This window comes from Periplaneta americana, chromosome 6 (assembly GCF_040183065.1).
Source record: "Periplaneta americana isolate PAMFEO1 chromosome 6, P.americana_PAMFEO1_priV1, whole genome shotgun sequence".
NCBI classification, from domain to species: Eukaryota; Metazoa; Arthropoda; class Insecta; order Blattodea; family Blattidae; genus Periplaneta; species Periplaneta americana.
Genome location: NC_091122.1, coordinates 6,296,119 through 6,317,683, shown reverse-complemented (window position 1 = coordinate 6,317,683; position 21,565 = coordinate 6,296,119). Strand labels below are relative to the sequence as shown.

General features: G+C 36.7%; 3 protein-coding genes across 3 annotated transcripts in view; 2 read left to right on the top strand and 1 right to left on the bottom strand.

The window, feature by feature from the left end:
- Nucleotides 1-2,471, top strand: part of LOC138700922 (dehydrogenase/reductase SDR family member 11-like) — a 32,818-nt gene extending 30,347 nt beyond the window's left edge. The window contains exon 6 of the mRNA XM_069827350.1: nucleotides 2,336-2,471. The gene's annotated coding sequence lies outside the window, so the exon portion shown is untranslated. The remainder of the gene's footprint in view (nucleotides 1-2,335) is intronic.
- Nucleotides 2,444-16,096, bottom strand: LOC138700919 (uncharacterized). Its single transcript, XM_069827347.1, has 4 exons — nucleotides 15,889-16,096; nucleotides 14,853-15,804; nucleotides 10,167-10,467; nucleotides 2,444-4,125 (listed from the first exon to the last, which is right to left on the bottom strand). Exons 1-4 carry the CDS (start codon nucleotides 16,011-16,013, stop codon nucleotides 3,746-3,748), a joined length of 1,758 nt encoding a protein of 585 aa, XP_069683448.1. The 5' UTR covers nucleotides 16,014-16,096; the 3' UTR covers nucleotides 2,444-3,745.
- Nucleotides 16,097-16,216: 120 nt separating this feature from the next.
- On the top strand, nucleotides 16,217-21,362 carry LOC138700921 (uncharacterized). Its single transcript, XM_069827348.1, has 2 exons — nucleotides 16,217-16,470; nucleotides 16,794-21,362. Exon 2 carries the CDS (start codon nucleotides 16,802-16,804, stop codon nucleotides 18,407-18,409), a length of 1,608 nt encoding a protein of 535 aa, XP_069683449.1. The 5' UTR covers nucleotides 16,217-16,470; nucleotides 16,794-16,801; the 3' UTR covers nucleotides 18,410-21,362.
- Nucleotides 21,363-21,565: the final 203 nt, after the last annotated feature.

The window sequence follows — 21,565 nt, the reverse complement described above, 5'->3', positions numbered from 1 at the left end:
AGTTTCGCTGTTATAAGTGTTATTAAAACTTACTTAATTTTCTCTGGAAAATATTTACACATTTCTATAAATTCTAAGACAAAATACCCCTCATTTCTCGTCAAAAACAACAACTGAATAGACTATAGTGGACTTTATGTTGTCAGCAAACAGCTGGATACATCAAGAAGACTGATTATAAATTCTAAGAGAAATGCATGAGAATAATTCCTTAAATTTTAACACTACAATCGGAAAATGTCGAGCAGTCCTAGAAGTCTAAAAGACTTACCTCAAGGCCAAAAGCCTTGATACTTTTGGCTCATATATGAGGAGACTTGCCTCAGTCTTAGCATGTATGAGGCCCTTAAGATTTATATAACCTCAATTTCTGTTTAAGAAATTTAAAAAATTGTTTAGTTAATTTGAGTGATAATTTAATAAATTTTAGTTATTCAGTGTGTGTTCTGACTCAGATAATAGTGTAAATAATGAGAATAATGCTCAACTTGAATTTACATATTATAGTTTATGCAGTGAACACTAATTTTAGTCAAGGTAGAATATCCATCGGCCACTGAACGAATATTGCACACTTTTATCACCAATAAACCAATTTTCAATACTTTTATCACAGCCACAAACACATTTCAAATAGTCCACACCTGTGGAGTAACGGTCAGCACGTCTGGCCGCGAAACCAGGTGGCCCGGGTTCGAATCCTGGTCGGGGCAAGTTACCTGGTTCAGGTTTTTTCCGGGGTTTTCCCTCAACCCAATACGAGCAAATGCTGGATAACTTTCGGTGCTGGACCCCGGACTCATTTCACCGGCATTATCACCTTCATTTCATTCAGACGCTAAATAATCTAGATGTTAATACAGCGTCGTAAAATAACCAATAAAAAAACCCACATTTCAAATAGCAGCCATTATAAATAAAAAACTTGAGAACTGGACATTAAGATTGATTGATTGATTGATTGATTGATTGATTGTATGTAGTATGCTATCCTATTATTGGCTAATCACTGTTTGCTAGCACATTAATATTAATACCGGTAATTATTATTATTATTATTATTATTATTATTATTATTACTGATGGAGGAAAGGTAGACTTACAGTCTAGTGCATACAGTCACAAGACTCAATACGTAGGGAATATGCATCCAATAACAGTTGAACTTTAGTTGTTAGCCACTAGGATCGCAACTATCGCACAGTTTATTGTTCGTAGTACTCTCAGTTGGTAACCGCTTGTAGCATTGTATCGCGAGAAATGCAAAAACTCACTTCAAGCTTCGTGACTGTATGTAGTAGACTGTGGCAGAACTATGACAAAGGAAAGAGGAGTGCCAAAGACATAAACATGTCACAAACGGTCTCTGTCTGGGATTTGAACTCAGTTCTTCAGATTCAAAACCAAATACGAATAAGAGAAATAAAGAGAAATCCATTCTTGATTTTTTTATTTATTTTTGAAACAGAAAGTAAAATTTTTTAGGTTTTTCATAGGTACATTCTAATCTCTATATTAAAAACAAATAACTGCTTTACATAATATCTAAATTGCAGTAAAGTTAGTTACAGCTCCTCTGTATTTTAAAGTACTACTATAGCTTGTACAACAACTAGTTGTATGTCAATGTTCGTATGTAACAAGTAAAAACTGTTTTGTCACGAGAGTAATAACATTTTTTTTATACGTGATCAATATGCATAGCACAAAAATCCCCAGTTTTAATGCCCAATATCTTTAGCATCATCAATTAATCTTCCACTCAAAAGAAGCCCTCCAAAATATATCGTGAATACATGTTTAAAAATCATTATATAAATGTCGTGCACAAACTTAAAAAAAAAAAAAAAAAAAAAAAAAAAAAAAAAAAACTTTTTTTTATATTTATGTTAAAAATATTAAAAAAAAAAATCAAAATTAATCTGAATACAGTACACAAAAAGTTTTCCAAAATGCATCTTCAGATATAGTAAATGTTTCTCTACAATGATTTCATTGCATTTAATAAAATAATAACTTAAAAAAGAAATGTATTTCAATATAATGGAAGACAGACATATTATGTGTACTTTTATTCCAGTTAGATAATATTTAAAGGAATATTAAGATCCCCAGCACCTCTACGAAACTGCACCCAGTGTGTGAAATGTTAAAAAATGTGAGTATTTTCAGATTTTATCTATCTTGATGTCAAAATGAAAGTTATATCATGTACTTTTGTTGTTTTTTGATGAAAACTATTTTAGTTTCAATTTTTATGTTCTACAGACTATATTTTCCATTACATGCCATAAAATTCATGTGAATTAAATATTACTGATGAATTTTGTTACAGGAGTTCACTGCATCACATCCTGTATCACAAGGAATATGCTGGATCTTCTGTAATGGGTGAGATTAATATATTCCTATTCCATGGAAGGTGACATTCTTTAAAACAAATATTTCAGAGACTCAATCCCCCTACAAAGTATGGCATTGTCTTATATGAAGATGTAACTTCATGTTAAAACTATCATTTGCTGTTGTTTGGTATGTCTTCAATAAAAGTTTACATTTCACAGATATATCTGTTGGCTTTGTTGTCTTTTATAGTTACATAGGTTGGATAAAAAGTAATGGCAACACTGCTGTCACGTGACGATGGTGCGTTCGAAAGCTGCCAGCTGTATGGACATGAACAAGGACTGTTAGATGAGTTAGTGCAGCCAGCGGCGACAGTACTCTGTCAATCTACTGCAGTGTGTAGAACGTTCACTTTAATAGGGATAGTGCGAGCGCCCTAAGACCATCCTTACAAAACTAGAGCAACATTCCTGGATCAAAGTTGAAATGGCACGAGGTCACAGTGCACGAGAATGTTTTCAGGACTGCGTAAAGCATGTGCCGATGCAGCGTTGCCATATCGCACAGTTGCACGATGGGTTAAAGCGTTCCGGGAAGGCCTTGTTGCACCGGTACCAAAGGGAAGGTGACGACTATCTTGGACGAATCGTCGCTATGGACGAAACCTGGACTCGCTCATATGAACCAAACTTGAAACGCCAATCAAATGAATGGAAGCATCCCGGTTCTCCTCGTCCAAAGAAAGTGCTCCCTACACAAAGTGCTGTGAAGGAGATGTTCATTGTGGCGTATGACATTGATGGGGTAATACTGCACCACGCTGTACCTCCAAGGCAGACGGAAAACGCGGACTACTGGAACATCCACCGTACTCACCCGATATGATCCATGCGATTACGATCTTTTCACCAAAGTGAAAGAACCACTGCGAGGGACCCGGTACAATACCAGAGATGAACTTATCCGTGCTTTAGGGCGATCAGTACGGAACATGAACAAAGATGGACGCGCTGATGGTGTACGACACCTTCCAAACATTTGGCAAAAGGTAATAAATAAGGGGGGCGACTATATAGAAGGTACGTAAATGCTGTACCCCTGTGAATAAAGCCATTACTTTTTATCCGACCCTAATACAAAGCTTTACCAACCCAGATAATTGCTAAATATTTATATCTCATTTAATATTTGATGATACTCTGTTTCATGTCTTTACGCCTAAATATTAAATTTTTAATTGATACCCCTTTAAATATTTCATGATGAGTGCATCTTACATATTGTAAAGTGTAGTAACATTTAACAATAAAGGCTGATCTCTTTTAACAGTTGATTTGCTTCCTGAAACAATGATTATAATTTCTTTATGGCACAAGAATAAATCAGAAACGGTCTCCATTCATTTGGCAACACCCTTCTGGTAACGAAGTGCCAAAGAGTCAGCAGGGGGAGGTGCCATCGGTTTCACATCTCCAAAAATAGGGGCTACATTCCTTTTTGTCCTAGGACTCACTCTGCCATGACTGATTTTCTTGTGGGACAAAACATTTCCCGATGTGGCTGGATGTCTCCTGACTCCGGGAAAAGAGTCTAGAGGGATGGATACCTGAACCTCCGGTTCCTGGAGTGACGAAGGAAGCGTTATTGGAGGCGTCTCCCTCGGACGAGATTTTGGGACGTCATATGGCAGTTGGCACACTGCACAGCGACTGACATTCCGGTGGTCTTCATTTAAAGACTTGAAAAACAGCCTGTCGTCAAGGGTGAATTCGTGGACACCTGCAATGAAACGAGGATCTGTTACTTGCTGTAAGGTGAAAGGAGGTAAGAATCATATGGAATTCTTGTTTAGGGTAATGACCTGAATGTCAAACACAATTTAATACTACTAAAAGGATCATAAAATTAATATGCAATATGAAAACTAAAACTTATTGGCCAGCCTCATGGTTTAGCCATCATAGCTTCTGGCTATAGTTTATGAGGTCCCGGGTTCGATTCCCGGTTAGAGCACAGATGTATGGAAGGGTTACGTGAGATATGGTCCACTGTGCAATTGGTCCTCTCTACGAAAATGTCCAACGTTTAGAAATGTCCACATAGAAAATTCGTCCATGCTATAAAAATGCCCTTACCTGAAAAGGTCCACTGTCAGCAAGTCCTCTCCTTAAAAATGTCCTACGTTTGAAAATGTCCACATATAAATTCGTCCATTTCCCTAAACTGTCCGACAAGGAAAACTGCAAGGAAAGTGCCGAGGAATTTATTGTCATTTCAATTATGTTATATATATTACATATGTAATAGAAAAAATACATCTATTGTTCATCTTGAGGGTCAGTATATAGTAATTTCAAATCGTATGATGTCGCTCTAAGAATCGAAACATTTCATTCCTATCTTTGTAATCTTGGTAATTGCCGACAATGTTGAAAATTCTTGTTTGATTATTTACTAGTTGATTATTATTTGTATGCCCACCAAGGACCTAAATGTTCTGTTTCCGATTCTGTTGTTGCAAATGGCTAACGAATCGCCAAATGTTCACGTGATGTGCCTCTACAAGTCGTTGGAATTGAGACTGGAATCCTTGAACCACATTATTCGTATGCTGTCTGCCATTAATTACTAATTCATAGACTTTCCATGTCTCAAGAGAAAATTAGGGGGAACTGCTCGCCTTCGCCCTCTTGCCGGATGACCAGTAATATATTTAGGCCCTCATTATTATTACAGTTAGTAACTCATTTCTGTTGAACAGCTTTGTATGTTGGGCCTTTTTGTATGGACCTTTCGTATGACGGACTTTTCCGTATGATATGCTTTATAATATGGTGGACCACATAGACGTTGGGCTTTTTCATTCCATGGACGAATTGTATGTAGGACTTTAAATGTTGAACTATTTATTTTGTGGACATTTTTTGTGGACCTTTTGTACTTGTGGACATTTTTGTTATGGACCTTATAACCTGGAAGCGTATGGAAGTTCTTCCATGGTCTGGACTTTAGGTTAAGTTTAGATTTAAGACCTTTCCTGGTGCCACAAAATCATGATTATCTTATCATATCATTGGGGTAATGTAACTCCACCTTCCAGGAGTCCTAACCTCAAAAGTGGGTTACACCTAGGCCACTGTTAGGACAGAAGAATGGTGCATATTACAGTTACTTTCTGGAACACCATTTACAACCAGCTGTTCACCGTAAACGTCCAAATCTCCTGAATTCTCATCTTATTGTGCTACATGATGGTGCTCGCTCTCACATAGCTGCCCCTGTAGTTAATTTACTTCGCAGATGGAACTGGGAAATTCTAGAGCATCCTCCTTACTCCCCAGCTATGAGCCCATGTGATTTTAACCTTTTTGCGAAAATGAAATTATCACTTAGAGGAGTTCGCTTTAGAACCAGACAGACAATTATAGCAGCAGTGGAGCTGTCTGTTCGAAGATTAGTAAAACAAGACGCTGTGGATGGCATCTGTTGTCTCCCTGAAGTGTGTAGGCGGGTTCTTTATGTTGAAGGAGATTATTTGTGAGCACTGCAACAATGTGACTGTTCCAAAATGTTTTCTTTGTTGTTAATTCAAATGTTGCCACTAATTATTGAAATACCCATGTATTATCAGACTCCAGAACAGCAATCAGGCAATAGTATCAACAAATCATTCCAGAAATAGAAAAAATTAAAGAAATACATTCTACGAGGCGTGTTCTTAAAGTACTAAGTTCCAAAAGGGTGTAGTAAGTAAAAGGGAAGATATTTACAAACCATTTTTATTGCATTGTATTCCCCACACTTCAATTACTTCTCAACATAATCTCCACCATTATTGAGGCATTTACCGAGTCGTGGCACAAGTCTTTCTATTCCCTCATTGTAGAATTCGCCACCTGCGATGCGAACTACTCCCGCACTGCTGTTTTCACTTCATCATGGAAAATTCAAGGAAAGCGAAGAAATTGTGAACCCCCTGTCCTCATAAATTTTTTCATCGACAGCACGCACCAAATCGTCATTGATCAAAGATGGCCGACCGGTACGCTGCTCGCCATGCGGCTCTCGTTGAACTTCCTAACCATCTCTTGACCATTCCATCACTAATGGCATATCACCATACACCTCACAAAGTTGACGATGAATGTCAGCTGGTTTTATGTTTCTCGCATTCAAGAAACGGATAACAGACCGCATCTCACAGTCGAAGGGGTGCTCGATCACTTTAAACATTTCAACTGATCACAACTAACCACACACACGGACTGAAGCTCTGAAACTGCATGCACAGCTTGCCTTAGGACTGAAGAAGAAAACACGCATGCGCAAAATAACGATTGCAGCGATGCGACGGCTATAATAGAATACTTACTTTAAGAACACGCCTCGTATGATTAAACAAATTCGAAATCTAAATAAATATAATTCTTCAGTGGATACCTGCACATTGTGGCATAAATGGAATGCATTTATAATGTTACATTTGTTTGGATAAAATTTCTGCACATTTGAAGGACAAATCTAAAATTATTTCAATCATTTATTATCATAAAACACTGCTCTCTTAAATTGACTGAGCATATTGGGTATTCATTCAATAGTTTTCCAAAAGTGCGTATGTAAGTATTTAATATAAAACAATTTTTATGTCGAAAAGGAAGCAAAAACGAGCAAAACAGTATCAAACTTTTTTGTTTTAAATATATGAAAGAATAATTCTCTGAAATGAATGACATTACTTACTGTTCACCCTGTATAAAGGAGAGGATATATCAACTGAACAGAACATGGCTTATATATAAAATATTTATAAGAAAGGGAATAAAAATGACTTCAATAATTACAAGTCTTGATAATCCATGTTGAATCTTTCGTACACTACTTTTAACACTTGAATATAAATAATTGATTAAACAGTGATCTTACTCGTGTTAATTGTGTAAGCATGTGCGACTTACAGCTGTTTCTGTGCTTCTTCACACCATCCTCAGAGCCTACTCAAGGCTCTGAGGATGGTGTGAAGAAGCACCGAAACAGCTGTAAGCCGCACATGCTTACACAATTAACACGAGTAAGATCGCCATTTAATCAATTACAAGTCAAACACCCTAAGTTAAGTAGATAGTATGGCAGTATTTTAAGGGCTAGACTAGAGGAAGAATATTCCACTATGGAAGCTGAAAAATAATCAGGATTTAGGACAAGGAGATCTACAATACTATAACACAGTTAATGTAAAAGAAATTAATTGATTAAATGGCGATCTTACTCATTTTAATTATATAAGCATGCGTGGCTTACACTGTTTCGGTGTTACTTGACACCATCCTCAGAGCCTACTAGATCTCGGTACTATCTCAACTTCGCTGCCTGTTGTGTGGGTGCGTTCGTGTGATGAAGAGTTGTGTCAAATAGTGTGTGTGTTCTGAAATTGATCTGTATGTTGAGAATTTGATTAGGGTGTGTTTTGGTGTGTCTGTATATTTCATATTGTTCTAGTGTGTTGAGTTTTTGGTTTTTGGGTTGTATGTGTAGGAAGTGCAGCGAAGTTGAGATAGCGCCGAGATCTAGTAGGCTTTGAGGATGGTGTCAAGTAACACCGAAACAGCTGTAAGCCACACATGCTTACATAATTGACACGAGTAAGATCGCCATTTAATCAATTATTTATATTGAAGTGTTAAAAGTAGTGTACGAAAGATTCAACATGGATTATTAAAAGAAATTGTCTGAAACTCTCAGTGAGTGTTGTTTTCTGGTCAACATTTCGAGCACTAGTTGTAATGTGGTAAGTTAGATTATTTTTTTAATTCTATTTATTAACAATAGCTGTTCTTTTGTTCTGTGCATGTGCATTCTATGGTTGGGGCTTTTTTCTCTGTGTAAGTCCATAGTGTAGTCTCAGGTCTTATGCTGTAGCTTGCCGGGAGCTGGCATGCAGGAACTATGTGGAAAATTGCAGGAAATTCTCTTCAAAATATGTGACTGGTTCTCAGTCAATAAATTGGTATTAAATTGTAACAAAACTAACATAATTCAATTTAAATCCTGTGCAAATTCAACATCGCAAATTTCTAGCGCAATAATTAACAACAGATCCCTATTAGAAACAACAACAACAACCAAATATCTTGGCTTAAAAATCGATAATGTGTTAAATTGGAAAAATCATATTAGAGAAATTACCCCCAAACTAAATTCAGCTTGTTTTGCTATTAGAACTATGCAAAAGATAGTAAATATCAATACCTTAAAAACAATATACTTTGCATACTTCCACTCGATAATGAGTTTTGGAATAATATTCTGGGGAAATTCCACAAATAGTAACAGTATATTCCTACTACAAAAAAGAGTAATTAGAATAATAGTAGGTGCCAAATCTAGGGAATCGTGTAGGACTATTTTTTAAAAATTTCAAATAATGCCCATGGCTTGTCAGTATATCTTTTCATTAATAATCTTCCTCGTACTGTATGTAATCGTGAAAACTTTGTAACTAATTCAACAGTTCATAGCATAAATACACGTCAAAAAATGACTATCATACTCCTTCGGCAAGTCTATCAAATGGGAGTGCGTTATATGGCAGTAAAAATTTTTAATAGCCTCCCTATCGATATAAAAAATGAAACTCAAAACATAAAATTATTTAGGGGCAAATTAAAGAAGTATCTAATTTCTCACGCCTTCTATTCTGTAGGTGAATTCATGACATTCAATAACATTTCATGAAATTGATACTAAAACTTTGTGTTGTACTACAGAGTGATTTATATAGAACTGACACATTTATTTCTTTCTTTATTTCAAAACGAATGATGCTAGCCACAATTTGCTATACCTCAAATGTAGAGTGTCTTTGGGAGATTACTAACCTCAATAGCAAATGTTGAAAATTCTTTATTTATTCGGCTGGAAATTCACTTAATGACCAGTTTTTAACGTCAAATTAAGCAGAGTTTTGATTCCCTGTCACGAGATGCGCAGATGTTTATTTTTTATTCTGTATATTTGTCATATTCTTTTAGAGATCCAGTTGTTTCCAATTTGTTTACCAATCCCAGTATTGTGTTTCTTTGAGGGGATTACGAACACCAAATTCTCTCTGGCTTGCCCTTTGAGTAGCTGTAATTGAATTCGTAATCCAGTATTGCTTCACAAGGAAGAGCCGTTGATTTAATGTGTACTGCATTTTCAGTGACTAAAACAAAATGTCGAAAACAGCTGTCAACAATAAGGAATAAAGAATAAACATCTGCGCATCTCGTGACAGGGAATCAAAACTCCTGCTTAATTTGACGTTAAAAACTGGTCATTAAGTGAATTTGCAGGCGAATAAATAAAGAATTTTCAACATTTGCTATAGAGGTTAGTAATCTCCCAAAGATACTCTACATTTGAGGCATAACAAACTGTGGCTAGCATCATTCGTTTTGAAATAAAGAAAGAAATGTGTCAGTTCTATATAAATCACTCTGTAGTACACTATATTGTAAATCTCGTCTGTATATATTTCATCTAGACTGTGACTATAAATTAAGACTTTATAATAATATTAAGTTTTTTGACTTGTTCCATATTCTAGCTGTAAGCAATGTATCAATACCATGGAATGTTAATAAATACAATACAATACAATAACATGCTGTGCCTTCCCTTCCCCAGACAAGGTATGCATAATAATGGTTGGGATTAGGCAAATTTTTTCTCTCAATTGTCTAAACACGCAGTTATATAACACAGAACTGTTTCATCACGAGTTCAGACACTGTAAGAGGTTTAGAACTATTGCATTACAAGAAAAGAAGTCAACATACATTTATGTGGGCAAGGCTGACATCCTTCTTTACTCCTGGCCCTGGTCTCCAGGCACACGGGGTCAGCATGAGGATGGGCGTGGCAGTCAAACCAGTGCGACTGTCGAAACTCATTGAGCTTGTCAAACCAGGCGGACTGTCGTTTGCAACAGCACCGACAATTGGCAAATTTGCCCTCCTGCTCTTTGTCAACCATATCTGCCACGGCATCACTGACTATCAGAGGTGCCCTTGGAGCACTCGGGTGTTTCTGACAGCTGCAGTTACAACAGCACTCACAGACGGCACTGCCATCGTCATGCTGAAACAGACCACAATGAGGTACCGTAAACTGGGGTAAAGAGGATCACATGTGGTAAAGTGGATCATATGTGTATTGTTAGATATGTCAGTGCCATATGGATCCCACATGCAAAGAAAGATTTTCTTTTCATGTGTGATCCATGTGGCGCTGCCTTATCTAGGCAATACACGTATGATCCACTTTACCACATGTGATCCTCCTTACCCCAGTTTTCGGTATAACACAAAAATGACAATAATTGTGTACGTCTTGATTATGATTCTCATTTGTTTTAAACCTGCTTCACTATGGTTAGTATTTTGTACAGCAGTGATTAGTTTCAAAGAATTAAAAATTAGAGACTTCTTGTGATGAAGTGTTAAGTTTCACATCTATATGCTTACTTACTTATTTACTTACTTACAATCTTCTATGCCACATCAATAAATTTAGGAATGCAGTTATATTGTCAGACTCCAAAGCAGCTATTCTATCAATAGTCTCTAAACGCACACCTTCATCTCAAACAGCAGAAATAACTAAAATGCTCTCTCAATTAATATCACTCAATAAAAGAATTGTATTCCAATGGATACCATCCCATTGTGGAATCCTGGGAAACGAGAATGCGGATGCTTTAGCAAAGAAGGGCAGCACTGCTACTTACAGACCTGTTACTAAATCTACGTATTACTCTGTGAAGAGATTTATTAAATCTACATACTTAGACTTCAACAAATAAAATTTGATAACACTATCTCAAGGGATAGGGATATCTGCATCATAATCCACAGTTAATTCCCGATTTACCACGAAAATCGTCTGTAGCTGCATTTAGATTGGCAACAGGCCATGATTGTTTGGCCAAACACCTGCATAGAATTGGAATATATCAGTCCCCTAACTGCCCATTGTGCAACTCAAACCAAGAAATGGATTCGGAACACCTCAAAATCTGTGCTTCAGTGGCTGGTCATGATAATATCTTTGAAAAATATTGGAGTGCAAGAGGTCAAATGACTTTATTGTCAAACGCCTGGCATTAGAAAACAACAACTTACTTACTTACTGGCTTTTAAGGAACCCGGAGGTTCATTGCCGCCCTCACATAAGCCCGCCATCGGTTCCTATCCTGTGCAAGATTAATCCAGTCTCTATCATCATATCCCACCTCCCTCAAATCCATTTTAATATTATCCTCCCATCTACGTCTCGGTCTCTCCAAAAGTCTTTTTCCCTCCGGTCTCCCAACTAACACTCTATATAGGCCTATGCTAAGATTTAATTTTTCCAACATTTCAGAATTCAGTAAAACTTCATTTAACTTAGTTATAAGTTTTTAAGGGGTCTGAAGAAAAAAACGTATAAGTGAGAAAAACATAGAACTGAAATAACATTTAATAACATAGAGATAGGTTTGGAAGTAAATCCCGAAAGGCAAAGTACAAGATTATGTCTCGTGACCAGAATATTGTACGAAATGGAAATTTATCTTTTGAAGAGATGGAGAAGTTCAAATATCTGGGAGCAACAGTAACAAATATAAATGATAACGGGAGGAAATTAAACACGGAATAAATATGGGAAATGCGTGTTATTATTCGGTTGAGAAGCTTTTATCATCCAGTCTGCTGTCGAAAAATCTGAAAGTAGAATTTATAAAACAGTTATATTACTGGTTGTTCTGTATGGTTGTGAAACTTGGACTCTCACTTTGAGAGAGGAACAGAGACTACGGGTATTTCAGAATAAGATTCTTAGGAAAATATTTGGGGCTAAGAGGGATGAAGTTACAGGAGAATGGAGAAAGTTACACAACACAGAACTGCACGCATTGTATTCTTCACCTGACATAATTAGGAACATTAAATCCAGACATTTGAGATGGGCAGGGCATGTAGCACGTATGGGTGAATCCAGAAATGCATATAGAGTGTTAGTTGGGAGGCCGGAGGGAAAAAGACTTTTAGGGAGGCCAAGACGTAGATGGGAAGATAATATTAAAATGGATTTGAGGGTGGTGGGATATGATGATAGAGAATGGATTAATTTTGCTCAGGATAGGGACCAATGGCGGGCTTATGTGAGGGCGGCAATGAACCTCCGGGTTCCTTAAAAGCCAGTAAGTAAGTAAGAAATTTAGAACTTCATAGTTACCGGTAAAGTTATCTTTGAGTTTATAATACAATACTCAAATTTATAACACATATTCTTGAAGAATGTAAAATTATTTGTAGGAAATCTTAGCTGCTTAGAGTGAAAGCTGATATATTAAATTTCAAACTCCATTCCCGAAAATATTATGAAATTGACTTACTGAACAGTACACAGGCTCTACCATGTTTTTCCCATATGATTTTCATTTAATAACATTAGACTATTTTACAAAAAATGTCAGTTATTTTGGACTGTTTGCTTTCGTTTGCTAATACTAAAGAATAAACTATGGCCTCAAATTGTGATAACAATTTGTGTTCTTACATATTCACAGCAAACCTAATGATAAGGAAATTGATTTAGACTGTACACCATGTTCTGCTTAGAGATATCGAGAAATAAATGCTCGTGATTTAAAATCAGATGAAGATATTGTTGTGATTTACATCTGACAAGATACAGAAACTGTCCAAGTTTATGCAACAATGGTTTAAAAACAGCTATATGTTCATGTGCATGCATACCAATGTTTAATGCGGAAACATTACTCCGTCAAGCATTCTGTCATTGGGTAATTTATTCTTCTTCATGTATAGGGAACGTGTATTTGGACATGTTGCAGAACTTTGTTGTTGACCAACTCCCCATGATTGGTTTTTCATTAACATGTAGCTCTACCCCACAATATCATTTTGATAAACTAAATACTTTCGAAATTAAAAAACAAAATATAAACTCAGTGGACACTAAAAATGTGAATTTCGAATTTGAAAATAGGCTATATAAAAAAACTCTCCATTTATATGTTTAAATTTAAAAGTGACGCTATTCAGTTCTTTTCTAAACATATCTGAGATGTCATATAAAAAAAGTCATGCATGAAACTTATATTTTGCAAATGGAGATAAATTTTGAAAATATCCAAATTTTTATTAAAAAAATTTAATGGGCCTAACTCAGAAACCATTCATAAGAAACTTACATGCGAGAATACTTGTAGAAAGGGAACGAGGTGTACAAAATATGAAGTCTACAGCCTACAAACTGGCTTCAGCAAAATAAGTTACAACTGAATATTAGTAAGACTGTTTACATACTCTTTTTAACAATAGCAGTGATCAAAATTCTACTCCTATCAAAATAAATGATAAAGACATAATGGAAGTTAAAAATACAAAATTTCTAGGCATCTGGATCGACTCTGCTTTAACCTGGAACTATCATGTTGAGAAAACTATAGAAAAATTGAACCGCTATGTATATGCTTTCAGAATATTAAACAAAACAACCTCTAATGAAGTTCTCAGATCTATGTATTTTGGCTATGTACATTCCCAGATTCAGTATGGCATACCATTATAGGGTGCAACAAGCAAAATTACGGAAATTTTTAAGCTACAGAAGAAAATTATAAAAATTATGAAACAAGCACCTATAAGGTCGTAAAGTAAAGAAATTTTTAGGGAACTCAAAATTCTGCCAGTACCATGTATATACATTCTAGAAACAGTGTCTTTCATTCATAAAAACAAAGCAAAATTCAAATTGAATTCAGACTACCACATGTATCAAACAAGAACATCAAGTCATATCCATCTGTCCACTCATAGAATAACCACAAGTCTTAAAAGTATTTTATATAGAGGCATAAATAAGTATAATAAAATTCCAAGCTCCATAATAAGTAGTAAACAAAAGAAGTTTAAAAGTATAGTCAACAGGTTGCTGCTGCATCATATGCCATATACTGTAGAGAAATTTATGTCTTTAGACCTTGCGGAAAGTGCCTATTAATGTGTAATTGTATCATGTCAGCAGATGTCCTGCAATAACAAAGCTACATATTCATAAATATGTCCATAGTATAATCAGAAACTAGATTAAGACTTAGAAATAAGATTGACGAAGCCATGATTTGTAAAGATCTTTATGGTGAATAAATTACTATTACTAGGCCTACTATTACCGTGAAAATTGTAGAAAATAGAAAGTTTAACCATTACCCCTCCCTCTCATTCAAAATAAATTTGTACCTAATAGAGCAAAAGTACTCAATCACATTCAGCTCTAAATTTACTATAATTTTCATTTTTACCAATAGCTACCGGTAGAATCTACCATAACTTTTAACTAAACTTATTTTTTCGATACATCTACTGCATATAAACTTAATAGACTAATATTCTGTCTCATTTTCATACCTCCCAACTTTAGGCCTATAGCTACATTTTGTTACAGAAACTAACCTTTTGTGTTGCTCTGGAGTCTACATTTTCCTTTTCCTCACGAAAAAGTTCCTTCTTTGATTTATTCTTCAGCACACGACAGTAGCAGTGCTTCTTGTAACAAGCTCTTTTCCTATCTGATTTTTTCTTGACTTTCTTTGTTTGCGAACGTCTGGGATGTTCTCGTTTTGTAGACGTCTGCTGCACCATGTCGGGTCTTGCAGAATGAAAAGGTCTGTCTTCACCCTGAGTCGGGCTCGATCTTGGAACTCTATAAGTAGCAGTGTTTGGTATTCGCCTTGTAGAAGGTGGTGATTTCTTAGAAGGTGATGCTGTCAATGGCCTTATGTTTCCTGGGGCAATTAGATCACCAACAGCTTGAGATCGCTGTTTCAATCTCCGTAGAAATATAGATTCAGGAGAATAATTAATAATTGCATGTGCTGCTGCTAAGGTTTTCCTTTGTCGTTCACTATCAGTACTTTTGTCACTGTCACTAAATGTCTGTGGTAATGAATGTGATTCTTCTGTTTCTTTATCTTCAGTATCAGGCCTGGTTTCATCTTCCTCTTCTTGTGATGTAATGCCAGAAAGAATCCCATGCAGACCTTTACTAGTTTTGCAATAACAACAAGTACAATCTTTGGCATGCTCTGTTACATCAATTGCAGTCGACGATTTAAATGAATTTTGAGAACCTTTGTTAAGCTTGTTGTGTTTTCTTTTGGGCTTCGATAAAACTTTAGCATTGTGCCTGGTACGTTTCGCTGGGGATGTTATGTCTTCTAATTTTTGTTTATAGTCATCACTTATGTCATGATTATCTAAACTGCTGTCACTGCAATTATAAATATCAGCACTAAGAGCAGCTGAGACTTGGCCAGAGTAGTTTCTTGCTTTCCAAGCATCATATTTCCTTTTCAAAGGCGAAGGTGGTAGCTCTTGCCAAGATTTATCTGATGATTTTGCTGTTCTGGAAGGAAAATATGAAATAATAATAGCAACACCGTCTACTGAGAATGAAATTCGTAAAACTGTGACTTACTTTATAACCTACCTGGCAGTACGTTTTAATTTCTGTAACCTCCGTTCAAGTAGAATAGAATTAGATTCAAGCTGATCAAGGAGAGCACGATTTTTTTCTCTTAATTTTACTGCCCTCTGAGTACATGGAGAACTCATATTTCAATCTACAGCTATACTTTTATCTCCACAAACGTTGTTAACTTGGTTTCCCTTGTTATACACAAATAACATGATCAAAATTTAAAAGTTATTATTACAGGATGTTAAGGTTAGGAATTTCTTCACCATATTGTGATAGGAATTTGTTAGGTGAGATATGAGTTTATTCGATAATATTTAATTTTATTCATAGTTATAAAAACTATTAGTATGGCATATTTGAATTTTGATGATAGTATTTTTATCAATATTGTATTGTACCATAGAATTTTGAAAGGTTAGGGACATTGCTCAACGCGTCATGTTGGCTATCCTGGAAGCAAATGTCGCCGCACAATAAACAGTAAAATGCTAGTATGCGTGTGTATGTGTTTGCAAGTTTAAAATTTTTTATATTTTACCGAAATTACCTCGTTGATTTAATATGAAGGAATAAAAGGCAGTTAATATAGAAGTAAGTAACATAATATTTAACCAGTAGAAAATATAATAACATTGCTGTAAGCGATATTCCTTTCGTATTTTTGCAATTAATATTCGCTCCATGTCGCATGTACATATCGTTTTATTATACAACAAAGAGATTGTGCAGGAGACAAATAAATGTGTGGTTATTGATTGTAGTTCCTTGGTAGCATCTTAAATGTCTTACAAACTACGTTTTTTTGTAATAAATTTAGTCTTGCTGATAACATAACCTCTTAACACAGCGATAAATAAAACACTTTTTTTTTATGAAGTTTGACAAGAGTGAGTGTTTGTTACGTACTGTTTCAGATTCAGATATGAATTTCTCACCATTTGGGGGCCACTTCCCCGCAATGCACCAATTTGCGGCAGCAAAATTTAGTAATGAACAAATACAAGCAGGAACGATGCTTGTAACGAGCTCCTCGGATGGAACCATACAGTACATTCGGCCAGAACACAATGGTGCAAATTTCTTTCCACCGAGTGCGAATAGTAATCCGGTCCAGGCAATACCAGTGTCCATAGCTACATCAGGTGTCAACGTTCCTGTTACGGCAGCTGCCAGGGGTATCACCACTGTCCAACAACAGCAGCAGCAACAACCACCACTACCACTATCACTACCACCACCGCCGCCACCACCACCTCCTCAGAATCCTCAGCAACATCAACAGCAGCATCAGCAACAGCTGGCAGCAATGGTGAACCAATCAGCAGGCAGTGTAAAATATCACCACCCTCCTGGCACGTTACTGAGCTGGGGGGAGGTACCCTTAATGCATCATTTTAACGAAGCAGGTAAAAATATAACTATTAATGTCCCTTACCCCAATCCAGCTATGAATTCGGCAACTATTCTAGCCGTTCAGCCAACGCAGACACCCGGTGCACCAGCGATGGCGGCATCGGTCTGGCCGGTGAGGTTGATGCAGAATGTGGCGACCATGACAGTCGACGAGTCTGAGCTGCAGCCTCAGGACCTCTGCAAGGGGGGCGAAGGCGTCAAGACGAAGTCGGACATGGCGAAGAGAGATAAGGACTCTGGGGAAAGTGACGACGAAAGTGACGACAGCACCAAGTCAGATGCGGAGGGACCGTCGTCCACTAGTGAAGCGGAGCAGGGTCATCAGAAGCAGGCGGTACACGTGCCCGTCAACATGACTAACGGCGGTCACCCAGAATGCCATCAGATTCAGCTGCAACAACAGGGATCTGCGATGGCGGACTACCTCGCTAGACTTCAACCCTCAACAATACCGTTAAGTCTTCAACATTTCCTGAAGTACCAAACTAACAATGTAGCTGTGCCGGAGATTAAGAGAGAAGGCGATGGGCCTGTGATGGTGTCGGGCAGCATGGCTCCAGTTCAGGAAACAACAAAAAAGAAAAAAAAGAAAAAGTCTCTTAGGAAGCCGCCACGACCGAAGCCCGGCGAGATACGGCTTTCGACAGCGCTGGACGGCTCGACTCTGTTCTGCTGTCCGGAGTGCTACATGGCGTACCCCGATCGAGATATGTTGGAGCAACACCTGGCGGGGCACAAACAGGAGAGACGGTTCGTGTGCAATGTCTGCGGAGCGGGGCTGAAGCGTAAGGAGCATCTGGATCAACACAAGCGAGGCCACAGCGACGAGAGACCGTTTGTCTGTACTGTCTGCATGAAGGGCTTCAAGAGGAACGAACACTTGACCCGTCACTACGTGATCCACTCGGGCAACAAGAACCACGCCTGCGTGGAGTGTGGCAAGGCGTTCTCCCGCAAGGACCACCTGCACAAGCACGCCCAGACGCACATCGCGAAGCGGGTGAAGGCCGAGTTGAGCCAGGCCGCTAGCACCACGCCCACGCCACCCATCACCCCCCATGCACTGCATCAGCAGCCTCTGACTCACCCCCTGCACCTGCACCACCCCATGTCCTGAGAGCCTGCCACTGTCACTTGCCACTACTATGCTTAAGAGGTTTAGTCTCCCTGCCATCTGCCCACATTCATGTTTACAGTTCTCGAAGGAAGGAAACATTGCTAGCTTGTTATAGGGAAAATAAGTGTAAAGTTTCAATTCGCTTCTCGACACATAAGAACATGTTCCAGTCTTTGAGAATTCAAGTAGGTTTTTTCTTTTACTCTCCTGAAATAGTAATATGCGTTACAAGAGCGGTGTGTTGAAGTTTTCATGTTCGAGGAAAAGTTTGAAAAAGCGAAATGTAGTTGAGCTTTTTTAATTTCCGAGAATTGAAAGAAAACATACCGCTCGTGTATCGTACATTATTTTGTGCGAAGATCGTTTATTACATACCTGAAAGACGAATTTCTAATTAGTTGCAATGAAATCTCCATCTTGGTTTCTGTTCAATGACGGCAAATTTTCAAAACAAAAATATCTATCTTCAACATTGTTGCTATAAAATATTTTCTGTGTTTACTATACTCCAGCAGGCCGTGATATACGTCTGTCTTTTTTTCCCCCCAGTCTATGGAATCTTGTTGATGTTTTCACAGCTTCGTTAATGTTACTTGCATCACGAATGCAGTAACTTTAGCGGAGTTGTAGAGTTTACTTAATTTTTGCAAATATTTAAAAACAATAATTAACAGTGCAATTTAGGTGAAATTGCAGTGGTAAGTTTCCAATTTATAATTATTACTATATTGAACATCTCTAAAAATAATATGTTAAAAGCCTAAAGCAGTAAAATCAATATGTCACTTAAGCGGTAATAAGAGGGAAATTGTTATGTGTGTTAGGTTGGGAATACTGAATGTGGAATTTTAGACTTTCCGCGGATTGGTTTTGTGCGGAAACCAAGCAAATACGCACGATCACACACAAAAGATTTATACAGTAACTGAGTAAAAAAAACTGTTAAGAACATTGTTTTCATGTTTTTAACAGTTTTCTTTACTCCCCTGAAAAAGATTCATAAATTCTCTGGTATTGTTCAATTTTGACATTAAATCTGTGGCCGGGAGGAAAAAGGTCATAAGTAAAAATTTCATACTTTTCAGGAGAGCAGTAAAAAGATTGAAATTGGTGCCAATTATAGAGTTTTTTAATTAAGAGGTTTTTCCTGGATATTATTTGTTTATATTTCTTCTAAAATAGGTAATGTTGCTCATTTAACAATTTTCTTTGTTATTTCCAAAAATAGCCGCACTTAAGCCCTTTTAAGACTAGAAGCCAAACTGAGTAGAACGGACTTTTAAACATAAGACCTTTTTCATGTCAAAATGAATGAGAAATGTAAATTATTAGGAATGCAAAATGGGTCTTAAACAATTATAGGACTGTTTACCTGGTGCTTAAAGTTTTAAAAGGAAAGGGCATCAGTATGTGATAAAATGGCTAAAATACAAGTTAGACCTTTTTGATAGGGAAGCATGGAAAGTAAACATGTGATGTTTGTAAGGAATAAAGTATTAAATATTCTTAAGTCCTTTATTCTGTGTGTGCTCGATTCAAAAAGTACTCTGGACATTTGGTAACGCTCTATAAATCCAGTCAGGAGTCTTATTTGACTTTAGCCGTTTTACCAGATTGTAGAGAATTGTTCCTGCTTTCAGAATAGCCTATATAAAAATCTCATTTTCACAAAAAATTGACTTAAGACCTTTTTCCTCTCGGCCACAGAAGTTATGTATTTGTTTTGCACTACTCCAAATAGGGTTGCCAACCCTCCTGTATTTCCCCTAATTTTTAAGTCTTCCTGCTTCCGTATTTTTCTTTTCTTGGAGCATTTTTCTCCCTTATTTTTGCATAATATAAAAATCATTATTCTAAGCATTTGATTTTGCTATGAATGATGATTGTTTATATGATGAGCTTTGTTGTTCAAGAGATGCATTGAAATGTGCAGTCTGTTTAGAAAGTAAGTTAATGCTTGCCAGAAATGGATTTTAGTGTTCATCCATTTAAAATCAATATCATTAGGCCTATTATAAATTTGGAAAAACTGTCTAGTTTTATTCTATGCATACCAATAGTAATGATTATATAGAGACGATGTTTTATCTCATGAACAATAATTGGACAGATGTTCAAAACATGAGCACGACACATCTAATCAAATCAGAGCTGCATAGCCTACTGCAGTTAATTTCAACCACAGTCTGGTATATACAGTCACGAAGCTTGAGGTGATTTTTTGCATTTCTCGTGATACAGTGCTCCAAGCGGTTAGCAACTGAGAGTACTAGGAACAATAGACTGTGCCAGTACTATTTTGCATTGTCTCTGATGAGGCGATAGTAGCGGTCCTAGTGGCTAGCAACTAAAGTTCAACTGTCATTGGATGCAGATTTCCTATGTATTGAGTTTCGTGACTGTATATACTAAACTGTGCTCCAACTATTACGTGAGACAAAATCTGTCTCAGAATAGGTACCATAATTTAAGCCTAGCTTCCGAAATGTAGAATACAGTTGTTTTTTAGTAACTGAATGGACACACAACAATGGTAAACATGGCCTACTGATATATCCAAAGATCCTACACACGCGATATGAGCACAGATGTTTCAAGCATGTACAAATAAACTTAACAAAAAAAAATTAACATTGTCATAAAAAAACCTATGAATAGAAATAATGAAGAAATAACTTAATCAGTGAGTCATGTTTAGAAATCAGCAGGCTTTGACAATTTCAGAAACAAGAGAACATCATTTATGGTTACAAAGTCAAAGTCAGATGCTCTCTTGTTTTACAAATTGTCAAAGGCTGCTAATTTCTGAACATGGCCCACTAATTAAGTTATTTGTCAATTGTTTTTATACATAGGGCCCAGATTTGTTTTGGAAATTCTGGAGTTGAAAGTTAATAAATATCCAATGTTACAGAAAAGGCAAGATGTTCAGTCAGTTGACATTTTTGCTAAAAGGCAGAAATTTAGTGAATGGGTGGGTGGAAAAGTGGGTTTTACACAGTTGGTATGAAAAATAGTGATTTTTTTTTTTTTTTTTTTTTTTTTTTTTTAGATTGTTGACAATTGTCATATCTTCATTGGTAATGGGTTTTTTTGTGAACTGATACAGAAACAAATTTTACCAGTATATTTTAAGAAGTCATACTATTGTACAGA